General features: G+C 38.6%; 1 protein-coding gene across 3 annotated transcripts in view; it reads left to right on the top strand.

The window, feature by feature from the left end:
* NECTIN3 (nectin cell adhesion molecule 3) overlaps positions 1 to 14,021 on the top strand; it is a 78,671-nt gene extending 64,650 nt beyond the window's left edge. For 2 of the 3 annotated variants that reach the window (XM_054211118.1, XM_054211111.1), the window contains exons 8-10: positions 2 to 64; positions 615 to 785; positions 1,692 to 14,021. In XM_054211118.1, coding sequence (XP_054067093.1) covers positions 2 to 64; positions 615 to 785; positions 1,692 to 1,754 — 297 coding nt within the window. In that variant the 3' untranslated portion in view covers positions 1,755 to 14,021. Of the gene's footprint in view, position 1; positions 65 to 614 lie in introns of all 3 variants that reach the window. The other variant, XM_054211127.1, reaches the window with a different exon arrangement.
* The last annotated feature ends 654 nt before the right edge of the window (positions 14,022 to 14,675 follow it).

Below are 14,675 nucleotides of genomic sequence, written 5' to 3'. Positions count from 1 at the left end.
GAAAGAACATTTTGCTTTGCAAAACCAGTACAGAGAGAAAGACACTGGAAACTTGCAGCACATGGTAAATAATACGATGCCTGGAATTGCTGATTGAAACTTCAATTTCATCTTGTTCCTTAAAATAAGCTTATAAGGATGATTTTCATGAAGAGCGAAGTATTTGTCCGTCCTAGTCAGAGACTGTTGGGTGTGTGGGTTTGCTATCCATAAAGTGGAATGTGTCGATATCATTTTAATAGCCTGTATTTCCCACGTAGTTTTTCTGAATAATTTAAATACATAAACACTAGAGCTTTGAAGTCCTAGTTCAATAAAATAACAAAGCCCATGAGTGCTGACAGGCTACTTCATAGTTTGTATTTTGCTTTTTAGGTTTATTCAGCCTTAAAATCTAAGTTCCTTTGAAACAAAAGTTTGAGGTCAATTCTGAGTAGTTACTAATGCTTCTGTCATATGTCTGTTAGTGATTGGAACTTTTAAGTTCATGTTTCTTGATTCATAGGACTGTTTTGGAGATCATGTACCTTTTTATTTTGCTTAAAGTTTTAAGAATAGGAATTACAGGCTTTATACATGAACTGTGAAACTGATTACTTCTTGTGTGTATTTAGAAAGCTGTGAATGGAAGGCAACTTACTTGTGAGGCTGAAGACCCACAGGAACAAGAAAGTCTTCAGCATATGTATCCGGTTTATCAGCAAACATACTACAAAAATTGGACCAGCAGATACCCGCAAAACTCAGGACCTGGAAGAGTCTACATCAATCCAAGGGAACATTATGTATGATTCTGTACCCAAATGTTTTAACTTTTAAAACACAAAGGTTTTAATACCCGTTGACTATTACCAATATGCCTTGGCTTTCCTCTCTAAAATAATTGATCTTTTTTTCTTGTGGGAAGAAATTGCATGGAGGATTTTGTATAGGTAAACCCTATGGAATTTGAGACTTAACTTGCTTCTAGTCTTTGGTATGTATTTGTTTTTGTAGTTATATCGACCTGCCAAAAGAGGAGAGCCATTTAGCTTTATTAACCTTCATAGTTGTAAGATGTATAAATGATGAATTGGTTGACTTATGCCAAAACGTAGTTACGCTATTTCCCTTGTTATTTCTGGGAGCATTCTCTCCCTGAATGGATATTTTACAATAGCCTTACCTATGTAAATGTGAGTAAATATGAACAAGACAACTGAATCCATGGTGACATAGGCAGTCTCAGGCTGAGAGTAATTTTTTTGCATCTTAGAAAACTTCGGATAATTATCATTTTGACTGGCCCTAGCTATCGATTTCTCAACTAGCTCTACCTCTCCCAGTCAAATGAGCAACCAGACTACCTCTCAAATACTGACTTGCTGTTTCATAACGTATGTTGTGTGTCTTCCCACCTTGTTAAAACTAAAGTAATCTCCTTACATCAGAAACTTTTTGGTTTATATTGATCCTGGCTGTCAGTTGATGTACTAGCTGGATGTAGTTTCACAGTAGGCCTGTAAGAAACTTAATTGCAGGAAGTAGATGACTAGATAGGCAAAACTTCTTGAAAATGTCATGTGTAGCTACATCTTACCTACAAATTGCTGTTTAGCCATTTTTCCAAGTATGGCTCCCATGTTAAGTGTCACAGAGTTTGTCTTGCTTAGTAATAAATACATTTCATGTTCTTTTTTTTTTCTTCTCAGTTTGCCATAAAACTGCCTGTGATAAGTTCTTATGCCTTAACAAGAAAAGGAAAGCTTCAGTAGACCTCAGGTAGTTTTCAGCGCTGTCCTTTAATCTTAACCAGGAGTGTGAAGTCACTGGAGAATGTTCTGATGTTACCAGTTCTAAAAGTATTCCACGTGAACTTTTGAGTGTGGGGTAATGGTTAAAAAATGTACTCAGGATCTTTTTAGAAAAATAAGTTTTCCTCTGGAGTAAAAAAAGAAATATTTAGCAAGTAAAAAAAAAAAAATTGTCATGTATTAGTGCTGAAGTGAGCTCACAGGACAATCTTAAAATATTTTAAGACAGCAGGAAATAAGACACTGACTAAAACTTGGTGGAGAGACTGAATTTATGTGTATTCTGTACACATAAGTACAGAATAATGATTTTCAGTCAGATGACCTTAAGACAAAATATTGAGAAGATCGGCTATGTCATACTGAACTAGCTATTGCTACAGAATTAAACATCACTTCTGCAGTATTAGTGTTTTCTTTACAGATGATTGGATTTTTCAGACAGAGGGAAGAGTCATAGTTGTAGAAGCAATAGAATTGAAAGCTAGTACAGTTAAGTGTGCTGCAGGCAGGATGCTGTTATAAAACCTATATTCAACCGTCTTTCATCTCCCTTGTAGTAAAGTTAATGAGATCCTTATCCACAATAGGGTTTAGGTAAAAATATTTCTGGTTTGTTACAGGTAGCAGCTAGAAGATTGTGGCTTAGGTGCCCATGTTCTGGGCACTGTGCAAGTAGACATTAACTGTTCTCTTGCTAAGCAACTTTCTGTTATATAATGTGAATGAAGTTGATGGCAGAAGGAATGGCAAAGAAAAAGGTTGGAGAGAACCTGTTTCTCAGGAGCTTTCTTTGAACCACTGTATACTTGCTTTTTTTCTTAGGGACTGAGCACATTTATGTAAATTGAGCAACTGTTTTCAATTTTAAAGCCTTCCACTGTATTGGAGACTTAAAGAAGGGCTTGTGTGCCCCAAAAATACATCTTCCAATATTATCAGTTTAAGCAGCTACCTCTTTCCACAAGTGTTGCCTCACCTATCCTTAAGTTGCTGCAGCTCCAAAAAACATGTATTGCCAGAACATGAAAAGAAAACAATGTCTTGGCCAAATGCTAAAGCACATAGAACGACAGAACATTGCGGTGAATTATGCTGCTTGAGATAATTCGATCAATATCACTGCGCAAAACTTCATACAAAAAATATTTAGTTATGTGCTACAGGGTGGTTCAAAACAGTGTTATTGTGATAATGCTTCCCCTACATTCATTAGTACAGTGTGATATTGAGCAGATGATCATTTCAGTTCCTATTATGTTGGCAGATGATGTAAAAACCAATTATTTTGGGTTCAGACCTCTTCTACTGCTTTTTATTCTTATTTGCAGATTTTTTGTTTGAGTAGTTGAAGCTTTGGGGGAAGGAGAGAGGAAGGAAGAATGCTATCAACAAAGCTATAATTGCTTTTTGGAATTTGTAAAAATAGCTTAAAAAAAATATGTAGTCCAACTATGCCCATGTTATATATCAACAAACTACAGAAAGCTTGAATTGCAAACTATCCATCAGCACATAGTTTGCCCTAAAGTCATTAAGGAAATATGTTATCATGGTTATTAACTGTGAGAAATGGTTTTTGTGTAATCTGTTCAGGGACATTTAGAGCGTTAGGTTTTTTGAAATGTTACTTGTAGTCATAAGTGTGGCTGGGTGTTGGGGGAGGGGATTTGGCATAGAATGCTCTGAAGAGAACAGAAATGTCTGCTGATTAGGATTTCCCACAGAAAGGAATACACGTATAGACGTAAGTTTGATCTGCTTTTTTAAGGTGTAGAAAATGCCCTTTTTTTATTTTTGTACATCTGCAAATGTTTGTATTTGTATATTGATTGGAATAAAAACATTCAAAACAGAAATTTTTCATATGTTCTTTAGGTTTAAGATCGCTTAAGGTACGGGAAGTGCATCCAGTTTCTTGGTGATATGTGTCTTCCTCTCTGGTTGTATATGCAGAGCATGTGGTTTTTTCCTAACAGTACCCCTTTCTGGAATATCTTGGTGTTGGATGCTGAAATGAGATGTCCTTTCAACACTTGTTTCATTTGAGGGGCATATAATATTTTGTGAAAATCCAGCACTTACCTAAACTGAACACCCAGAATCGCTGTTGAGGGAGATAGTAATGGAGGGGAAGATTAGTAATTCATATCTCTAGCTTTGATAAATATAAATTATCCTCTGCTCAAGTATGTTTAAATTCTACAAGCTAGTCTTATTGTAGAAAATATAGTTTTTTGCTATGTCCAAAATGTTTGTGGATGTAATACAAAGGAAAACTAAGAAAATGTACTAATTAAAAGGGAAACACTTAACAATTGATTATTAAAGGACTACTGTTGTTAGGTCACGAAATGATCGATCAAATGTATTGAGTATCCAGCTAGAGGAAAGCCCGATAAAAAGGTGTGATAATTCATGAAGAGTGGAGGGAAGGTTTTCACCTTCAGAGTTCTTAACTTCAGCTGCGTTTTGGCAGTGTTACTACCGTTTCCTTCTCTGTGATACAAATTTGGGTGCCAAATGCTGTAATGTTGTACAGATAAGTGCTTAAAATACAGCATAGTGACTCTTTTGATGCAACAGACTGGAAGTTACTGTTTCTGTCTGAACCACTGTGTTGTTTGAAGGCTCTGCATGCGAGTGCTGTAGTAACAGGTAGTAAATCAGCAGATGAAATTGTTTTGACACCTTAGGTCACTTCAGAGATTACTGGGAGAGCTAAAGTTCCAGGCAAAAAAACTAAAATGGCCTTGGTAGTTCTTAACTGCTCAGTTGCCTGGTGGAAGGTGGACTGGGGGATTTTACCCACTTGTGGTACGTGTCCAGAGTATTGGAAGACTAGGTTTGGCTTTTGGAAACATGTTTCACTCCAGTAGCAAAACTAAGACTTTATTGATGATTAAACATTATAACCCACCTTACCAATGTCATCAGAACATTAAGTTTGAGATTAATCAAGCTAGCCTGCATTTTTCGTGATGTTTCAAAGCTATGTTACCTGGTTTCATGCAGCTGATGATGTAGATCTTTGAATACTGGTGAAACTTAAAAGAACCTACTTGGTACGGAAAGACCTGGCCAGTTGTTGTGGAGGTGGTTAAAAATAGTTAATAAAGCGCTAAAAGATTATGTAAAAGTTATGGTGAACTGATAAGGTGGTGACTACTGGTAAAAAGCAAAACCTGAAGAGAGGTTGAATCTCAACAGAATGACACATAATAAATTTTTTTGTTTATTGCCAGGCAGAGGTAGATAGATGGCTTAGAAAATTCAGCAGCATTAAAACCTATCAACCTTCTCCACACTCCACCCCACTTAGTTGCTGATCTCTTTTGAAAATATTTGTGAGCAGTGAAAAACTGCTACACAGGAGTGACTTTGCTAAGAAAGGACCTAATTGGAGAGTGCTTTCTATAAGAACTTTGGCTTTTGTAGTTTAGGCAACTTTTAGGTTATGCTGTTCAGCTTTGTGCTTCTCTAGTATCACCGGCTGCTTTGAAAAGTAGAGGCCTATGATTTGATCCTTAACCAAAAACTGGACTTGTAAAGGAGCCTACCTGTCAAAATACTAGTTCAAAGTTCCGATAAACCTCATAGTTCCTTTCTGACAAAGTAAAGATTTGATGTTTCTCTATTTACTGAAAAGTATGGCATTGTTCTTGGTCATTAGCTGAATGATACTGAATGAAAATGCACAAAAAATAGGTTGTGTATCTTCTTAGAAATAATTATTCAAACAATGAAAGCCAAGTAGAGATGTTGGGCATTTTAATCTGCACTGACAACCCCTCAGTGCAGCTGTTCCTAGTCTTGTTTTGTGATCTTATTTGAGTTGATTTTATGCTGTATCTAAATCTAGATCCTTCAATTGCCAGCAGAAAATAAATTCTACTTAGCTTACAAGTCAAGCTGTGATTCTTCTGTCTTTTGTGTGACTGATAATCAAAACTGTACAATTGGGATTTAGCTCACTATTTTGAGACCGAGCTGGAGACAAAGTAGACTTCAGTTTGCTCGCCAGCTTAGATGAATTTGAATTTGCTATGCGGGTCTACACACAGAATGCATAGAGTATGTTAAATATATTAAAAAGTCATTTTAATTTGGCTGAGTTTAGCCACAAATTTATTATATTCCAACTTGAAATGTACCCTTCCACTGGTATAAATTATAATTATAGTCTAACACAGATTTACAGGAAATAGCTTTTTTTAATGCTGATTGCCAGAAGTAGTAGTTTAAATATTTGCTGTTGCACCACAGCCAAATTTGTTCCTGTTCCAGTACTTTAGTGGGTTTTGAGTTTTCATGATGCCTGTGATGGAATATCAGATACTCTTACTGTTCTTAATGTAACTTGATAGTTTAGATGTCTTTGGCTAAATCCTCGTCTGCCACTTTTTGCCTCTGCTTCCAATCCAGTGCCATGTGACTTGGGTACAGAATGCTGGGAAGTAACTTCATTTTTGCATCTATGTGAAAATAATGGTCTGGCTGTATCACTTAAGGATTGTAAGCAAAGTCTTAAGAGACGCTATAAAGGATTCAGCTGTCTTTTCACTTGTCCTTTTCATGATGTTCAATTTTATTTATTACTGTATTGGATCTCTGAAACCTTGCTCCTAGTGGTCTTTCTGCATTTGATCCTGTCTCTAGGGACGGTGTGTTTGCACTTTCAATCTTCCTGACACTTCATCTTGCCTGTCCTACGAGGAACTTTCCTATAGTTCTCTGTATGACTTGAGATATTTTGTGCTTGAACAGCTCCTTAGTTGACAGCAAAGTATTTTGGGACATTATTTGTTTGTTTACACCATTCAGGTCATAACAAACTTCAGAAAGTGAAGCTTTTCTTGATGATTTGTGGCTTCATGCTGTATTAGATCATATGCAACACAGCAGCGTCCCAACAAAAGGTGCTTCAGTCCTGCTGGTTGCCTGCTGACTGGTCAGGGGAGAGGCAGATGCCTGTTGAAAGATTAAGTGTGCTCTCTCCTGTCATCATAGTGTATCGTACTTGTAAGAAAAACAGAATCCGCAGATCTCCCTAACTTTTCTGAACCGCTGTAGTAATTTTGTAATAATTACTTTTAGGTATTATTTGTGACAAAAGCTGAATTCTTTGTCAAGTATGATAGGTACAAACAGAGCAGTTGGATTTCTGTATTCTGTTTGACTAAATTGGCTCTTTCAAGACCAGTCTTCACCTACTGATGTGACTGCTCCTATTAAGCATAAAAACTGAAGCTGCCTGAGTTTAATTCCACAACTAACCAAGTTCTTTCCTTCTTTGACATGAATTGAAAAGAAAGAGAACTTCCCATGGGCAAATAAAATGCCTTTGTATTGATACAGGTAGCTTTGAAATCCAGATTAACTGGAAAGCATCATTTGTAGATTTGTTCATCCAGGTGGGCTAAGCAAATGGACAAAAGGCAACCTTAAGGTTGCCTGAGGAAGACTTGTACATTTTCTGGGTACAATGCTTGGTTACTAGAGCTGGATCTGTTTCCTGTGGCCAGGAATATGTCTAGAAGCTCTGGATTAATAACAAATAATAAATATTAGGTAAGGCAAAAAGTCTCATGTGTTTTGTGTTGGCTCTTCAAGCACTTTAAAATTGTCTACTAATAAATTGGGTCCTAAGAGTCCCACTACCTTTAACTATCAGGTGAAGCCATCTGCTTTACAATTCCCCCAGCCCTGGAGATGAGGAACTCTTCCTGGCTGGACTGGCACAGATGTATCTACATACAACAAAGTTGAGCAGTCTCATTTTCTAGAGTTGGCGTGGCCATTATCAAGGCTTGTGTCTGGAGAGAAAAATTACTTTCCAGAATCTCTCGTTGTGGGATTGTTCATTTGATCAGCCCCTGGTGTCCTCTGACTTCGTACAGATAACTGGATAGACTAGCCTTTACATAAACGAGAACCTGCAAGTTCTCCCGCCTGCCCTCTGCATTGTTGGACTGACCTCATTTCTGTTCTTTAAAAGGGAGCTTTACAGATTGACACTGTGTTTCATTCCGTTACATTAATTAAAGTAATTCAGATATAGAAAAAGTCTCAGCCACCTTAAAAAACCCTACTTTGTTTCTGTTAGTTCTGCAGTTTGTCTGTCTCCGATCCCTTCTCTATACCTTTGCTCCTACATCTATAGCGTTCTTTGCCTGGTCATCTCATATCTCTTTTTTCCAGCAGAGAGAGGCAACAGTCTCTCCCCTAGGATTTCTTATATATTCTTTGCTAATTATTTCCCACTAATATACCTCATTAGGTATTATTTATTAAGGAGAAAATATCTAATGGATTTCTAAGATGGAGAATAGGTTCTATGTTGTACCATATTTGTCTCTTATCTTCCTCTGGCTTCTAGGGACAGTGTTAACTAATTTTCGACTCTGCGGAAATGGTTGAGATTCGATGTTGCATAAAATTTTTTCCTCCTCTTTCATCTTGTGTAGTGGCATGAGGGATGTGGTGTTATGTATGTACGTGTATATGTTTAACTATACAAAATTTTCAAAGTGGAAAACGGGGAACTTTTCAACATCAGCTATCCTCTTTGTAGCTAGAAACTGCTGTCAAGATCCCAGAACACAAAGTGGCAGCTTAAAGTAGAAAACACTTAAACTACAACTGAATAACCATAGCAAGGAGTGACATTGGCTCCTCTTGTGGAAGCTTCAGGTTTCAGATAAAAGTCTTTCTTCTGAAAGAATATAAACGGTCTTGTCTGAAGACGATTCAAGACTTTGCAACCCTTTGTTTGAAAAAGTCATCAGCCTTTTGCATCTAAAGACAAAGCCGTGGGAGTGGATACACGCAGATGGAGATGAATGGATGCTATAGATGCTCACTGCACCTTTGACTTTCATCTCTCTTACTGAACTCTTCTACTAGGCTACCTAGTAACTTCAGCAGAAGGACTTCTGCAATTCAGGTTCTCTTGACACCAGCAGTTGTAGTTGGTACCACGTTTAATTTTGCACTTCCCTCTGCCTGGCCCCTTCCCTCCCCCCCATCCCCCCAGCCAACAATTCTAGCAGTATTTGGGGGATTATTTTTTTTTTTTTTAATGCTAATGTTCTAGAATTACAGGAATCGATGTTGGTGCACTTCTGAGATGTTTTTTAGAGAAACTATGGTAGACCAGATTATGATTATGTACTAGCAGGCTAATGGATGCCCTGAAAGTGTCTGGAGCTGCTTTGGACCTACTCCAGCACCATTAGACAAGTACCGTCTGAAATAGTCCTGACTTGCATTAGAAGGAAGCGATTCCTTATGAAACCACATGGAGTCATAAAGGTATTAGTGGTTTTTTCTGCTGTTGATGTTTTATTACAGTTCACAGTGCAACGTTAATGGTCAACATCTTAATTTGAATGCATACAATTCATGTTTTCCCGTTCCTGAGAAGACTTTCAGTAAAGAGAAGAAGAAAACCAAAACCGCCTAGGTGATATGCAGGTAAACTTGATTCTGAAATGACCACATTAAGTGCTATGCTTAGTTAATGCAGTTTAAATGGATGCTTACTGTGTTACTCTCTGGATATTTTAGACGAGTCTGGGAAGCTGGGCACTTACCGTTGTGTGCCCAGATATAGATATGCCAAACTTTGCAAACTGTCAAATAACTGTCTTCAATACTAAATGTTCCTATAAATAAAGTAACAGGATAATATGGCCTCTCAGATATTTTTTTTCATGCATGTTGGACTCTAATACCAGCATGAGCACACACTTGTTTTGTAAATGCAGATGAATTAAAAGTTCTGGCTATTTTTACAGACTCACAGGCCAGCAAGGCCAGCTTTTCTGTAAGGCTGGAATTCTAGAAAGTCACCATTTGAAGTCAGTTGGTCCAGGTATAAAAGATGGAATTAAACCTAAGTGTAAAATGTATTTAACTCGGAGTAGTTGGAACATTAATACAGGTGAGCTGTTTGCCCTGCTGTGTGGATTTCCCCTAACTAGTCCCCAAACTTAAGTCTGCTGTTTAGACAAAAAGCATCATAGGTAGCTTTTGTGTGGTTCCCTCTGTGAATTGCTTTGCTGTTATTGAAGTGCTTGTTGTTGACAAAATGTGTTAAGTGAACACATGGGGATAATTGCTATTAATACCTATAGTACGTTTTATTCATCTTCAATTAAAACAATAAATATCAGGACACAGTTATGATATCTTTCCCTGTAGGCCCATACAGGGAGTTACAAAAGAAAGCTGACAGTTATTGCCAGGTATGTGGTCAGTGCTGCTACCCTCATTAGCTCTGGGATTGTCTGGCATAACTGTCATGTAGTTTTCCATTTGTGTGGTCATTTATAAGGTACAGAGGAATATAAAATGATGTGACCATCATGATGTAATGCTGCTGCACCCTTTCAAGCGAATTTTCTCACTTTGTGCGTAGCTTTTCCCTGCCTTTTCCTATTTGAGAGAACACTGCATGTACTGTGAAGTTGCTTAGACCAAACTGAAATGCCCTTTTGTTTCCCAAACGGCAAGCCTATGAAAAAACACTGATGAAATTCTAATTTCTTTTTCCAAATCTTTTTGAAATGAAATGAAATTCTAAAATTTTTTCAAGACAACTTTTTCTAAATCTTTTTGAAATGAAATTCTAAAATCTTTTTCAAGGAACTTAGGCTTACTTTTAGCCTTTTTGAAATCTGAAGATGCACAGTTTTGTTGTGAAGTGAAGCCTCGTTGCATCTCAGGCTCTTGTGCAAATTCTGCAAACCAGATTGCAAGAAAAATAAATGCCCTGGAAGGGAAATAAGTTTGAGTTTTATTTCTGTACTGCTTCACATTTGTGTTCTTCATCAGTATCCTCCCTCACTGGTGTTTTTGCTTCTAATAGCTGTGTCTCAGAAATGTATTCAGCTGTGATATTTCCTAATAAGTCAGAAATTTTTCTGAATTTGTTTCAGTGGATTTTTTTGCTGATAAATGAAAGTAATGGTCTAGCCAGAGAATAGATCTCCTGTTAGTTATACATTTGTTGATAATGCTTCTCTCCATTTGTTTGTATGAGTGCGTCTTGGGATGCAAGGGTGAACCAAGGAAAGAAAGTGAGCCTTTTGCATCAGGTTTGGACACCTCCAGCAGCTGAAAATGGTATTGCAATAGACTCTTTGAGCATTGAAACATGCTCCTCTGTGTGGCGTGGTCTGTCACACGTATAGTAGCCGTTAGACAGCCCAGTAAGTGTGTCTGTATGAAGTTGATAGGACAGCAGGTGGTGTTGCTTAGAATGTCACCAGCGTGTGCCATACTGAATGCGTATTGTTCATCCCACAAGTCCCTGCTAAACACTGAGATGGGCTATCTGTCAGTCCTGAACCTACTCCTGTGCCATTGAAGTTAACCATATGGCGTGTGAATGTAATTAAAGACTACTACTTCTTTTGCGCTTGCCTGCTGTCCCAAGTGGCTAAAAATGCCCTGAATACTTAAAGAATTGCTTAAAAAAGAATGAAGATCATCTTGGTGAACACAGGAAAAACTGATAGGATGCCCTTCTCAGATAGAATTACATATGGTGCCACAATAGCTTCTGGAGACTGAAGTGATAGACTGAATTTACAGATGGGGAGAAAGTTTTCTGGGGAAAAAAAAAAAAAGGTGTCCTGCTGTAGCTTGAACTGTATACTTGCTTCATTTTGGCAGTCTGGAACTTTTTGTCAGCCCTAGTCACTGCAAGAGGCTTGGCAACTGCTGTCTTCTGGTGGGAGGGCCTAGAGTAGGCAGAGTACTCCACGTGGGGCTTCACAAATCCAGAGAGAGGGAAGTAATCATTTCCCTTGGCCTGCTGACTACACTGTCACTCATACAGCCCAGGAGGCAGCTGGCCTTCATTGCTGTGAGGGCACGCTGCTGACTCATGTCCAAGTTGTTGTTCACCGGGGCCCCCAGATACCGCTCTGCAGAGGCCAACGCTTGCTCTCTGCTTTCTCAGTTCCTGTGTTTTTTAACATACGGATCAAGTTCAGCTTCTGTGACTGAGGGATTGAATCCTACTATATACTTGGATTAATACATACCCGTGCTGCGGGTATAGTTATGATGGATAGTCGTTGCTAAATTTCCACCTTGATAAAAATGTTGACTTTCTTACAAGGTGAAGATTCGATTTGTGTGTTTGGTCACACTGTGAGTTTGTGGTTTAATTGTTGTCACGCTGCAGGGTCGTGGTTCACTCTTTGCTGCCATGGTGATGAATCAAAGGTTATCTGCAAACCAGAGAGTTGTGGTAGGTGCAGTTTAAGATGAGCTCAGTCTCTTAATAGTGCCTTTAATACTACTTAATCATCAGCAAAAACATTTTCTTTAAAAAAAAAAGATGAAACCAAACAACTAATTATTTGTGGGTAGAAAAAGGAGCAATGGTGCAGTCAACTTTATTGCTCCTGTTTCTTCATAAATTCCGTGTAAGGACAAAATCACTTGAGAGAATCATCACATAGCGTGGCTTATTGTAGCATGTAGCTTCATAATAGGATAATGTTTAGCAAAGATAATTGATTTATGACTCCAACTGGTCTTTTGCTTTTATCACAGGTTTTTATTGGGTAATTAATTTGTAATTAAGACTTTTCATGCAACTTTTCCCAGTTTTCAGGAAGCTGTCCCCGACTTGCTAGGCATATAAAACTCCTTGTACAATAAGATGATCTTTCACACTGCAATATTGGAATCTGCAGGATTATTGTTGTGTTCAGATCTGGAAGGGGGAGGTATTTGAAAGGCAAAGCAGCCTGACACAGTGAACTCCGTCTGCTATCCTGCAAGCATCCTTCCCTATTGACACGACTTGAATGTCATCTGGTTTAGGTTGAGACACGGGTGGATTTTGCTCTGAGTCACTGGAACACCCAGATTCAGGTTTTATGGAAGACATGTTGAGGATTGTGAGTGAAAAAGGACATGGCTTGGTATTTGTCATTATATAGACTGATGTACCTCTTTATGTGCACCAAGTCTAGTTTAAAAAAAAAAAAGGCAATGTGCTACATACAGACACCCCCATACCCTAGTCCCGGAAAACTACCCTAGACAGCAGCATGGTGGGGTTTGGTAACAAATAGTAAACTATCTGGCTTCAGCAATAATTAAGTCAAGGGGGAGACACGGTCCACTTCAGAACTGTGTAAATTTCAACTGTGCTTTTCATTCTTTCCTTAGCTGTTGATCCATTCTGCAGTTTCTGAAAACGCGAGATTTGATTTTCTGCTGTCTTGACCAGCAAGGAAAGAGAGTTTGAAAGTGCTGTTTGCTACTGAGGGTTAGTGACTCGGTCTGAAGTAGACACTTTCATCCCATTTGTAATGCTGGCAGTGGAAGTTGGCTCTTCCCAGACTTTACTAAGTCTGCCTTGTACTGACAGTGCAAACAAGCTTGTAAATGATGTGATGAACAGTGAAAGGGGGACAAGGATTAATTTTATATTGCTAGTTAAATGTCCTAATGTCCACACAGACTTTGTTGAAAACTCACTCACATACCATTTATGAACCTGGGGAAAAATGCTGTCTGAATTGACAGCAGCAAATTAAAGCATGTCTGCTGAACTAGCCAAGTTATAAATGAAATCAGAGAGGACACAGGCTACTTGTTGCTTTAGGTTTAACAGATCTTACACTATATATCTCTCAAGTCTTACAGAGTGCTTAATGCAACTCTGAATTTTTTTGCGTAGTCCTGGATATTTTTATCAGTTGAAAACCTAAGTAGTGGCCATGCTTCCCGGAGAGCTGAAATGCTTTCATCTTCCCGTTTTAGATGATGGGTAGATCAAAAGCCTGGAAAGCAAAACATCTCCCTGTTTTAACAAACGCTTGAGCTCCAAGACGTTGGTGACTGGGGGAGGTGGGTATGTGAAAAATGTCCCAGTGAAATCTGCTGGGACATATGGAGCGCGTAAGTTCTTAAATGTAAGACTAGAAGGGTGTCTCAGGCTGTGAAAGCAAGCTTCCATGCTGTCACATCTAGTTGCTCTTATATATGCGCTTTCACAGACTGGTATTGCTTCATCTGTAAAACTGTTGTTTTGTGAAAGACTGTTTAAACACCTGGTAGCTCTTCTGGCTAGGGACCTCTGATTTCCAGCTTACAGGTATATTTGGTAAACCCATACTATTTAATCTTAAGTTGAATTGTCTTCACTTTGAATTTTTCCTTTCTGACGTCATGATTGTCACCTCTTAGTGCATCTGTACTGTCGTGGTTTTGGCCAGATTGACCAACCAGAACGACAGATGGCCCTCCCCCTGCCTCTCTCCTCAGGGAGGAGAGGAAGAGATGAGATTTATGAGTTTAGAAAAAAGAACTAAACTACTTTAATGAAAATAATAATAAATAAGAAAATAGTAAATAATAATAGAATAAAAAAAATTAAAGAAAAAAGTATACAATATATACAAAACCATACCCAGCTCCCAGGATGACGATCACGTCACCAGCAGACACAGGGAAAGTCCCAGACTGGAGTCAGCGACAGACAGGAGCTGAATTCCAGAACTAGAGTCAGGAATGCTCGGATTCCTGTTGAAGACAATTCAACAAACAGGGTCCCTCCTCAGACGTCAGCCATTGAAGAAAAACGAGACAGGGCCACCTTGCCCCTTTGATCCCTCAGCTTTTATACTGAGCGTGATGCCTATGGGATGGAATACCCCGTTGGTCAGTTTTGGGTCACCTGTCCCGTCCGCTCCTCCCTGCAGGGGGGACCCCTCCATGCTTTTCCGCTTCCGACCCTCTATCGGCGCAAGCAGCGAAGTTAGCTGACCTTGGTTGTTATAGCAGTAAGTATAAGCAAGAGCCTCTGTGCGTACCATTTCTTGGTATAATCAGGACTTATCACTCTGAGAG

This window comes from Rissa tridactyla, chromosome 1 (assembly GCF_028500815.1).
Source record: "Rissa tridactyla isolate bRisTri1 chromosome 1, bRisTri1.patW.cur.20221130, whole genome shotgun sequence".
NCBI classification, from domain to species: domain Eukaryota; kingdom Metazoa; phylum Chordata; class Aves; order Charadriiformes; family Laridae; genus Rissa; species Rissa tridactyla.
The sequence above is the reverse complement of the archived record's forward strand: the minus strand, read 5'-3'. Positions and strand labels throughout refer to the sequence as shown.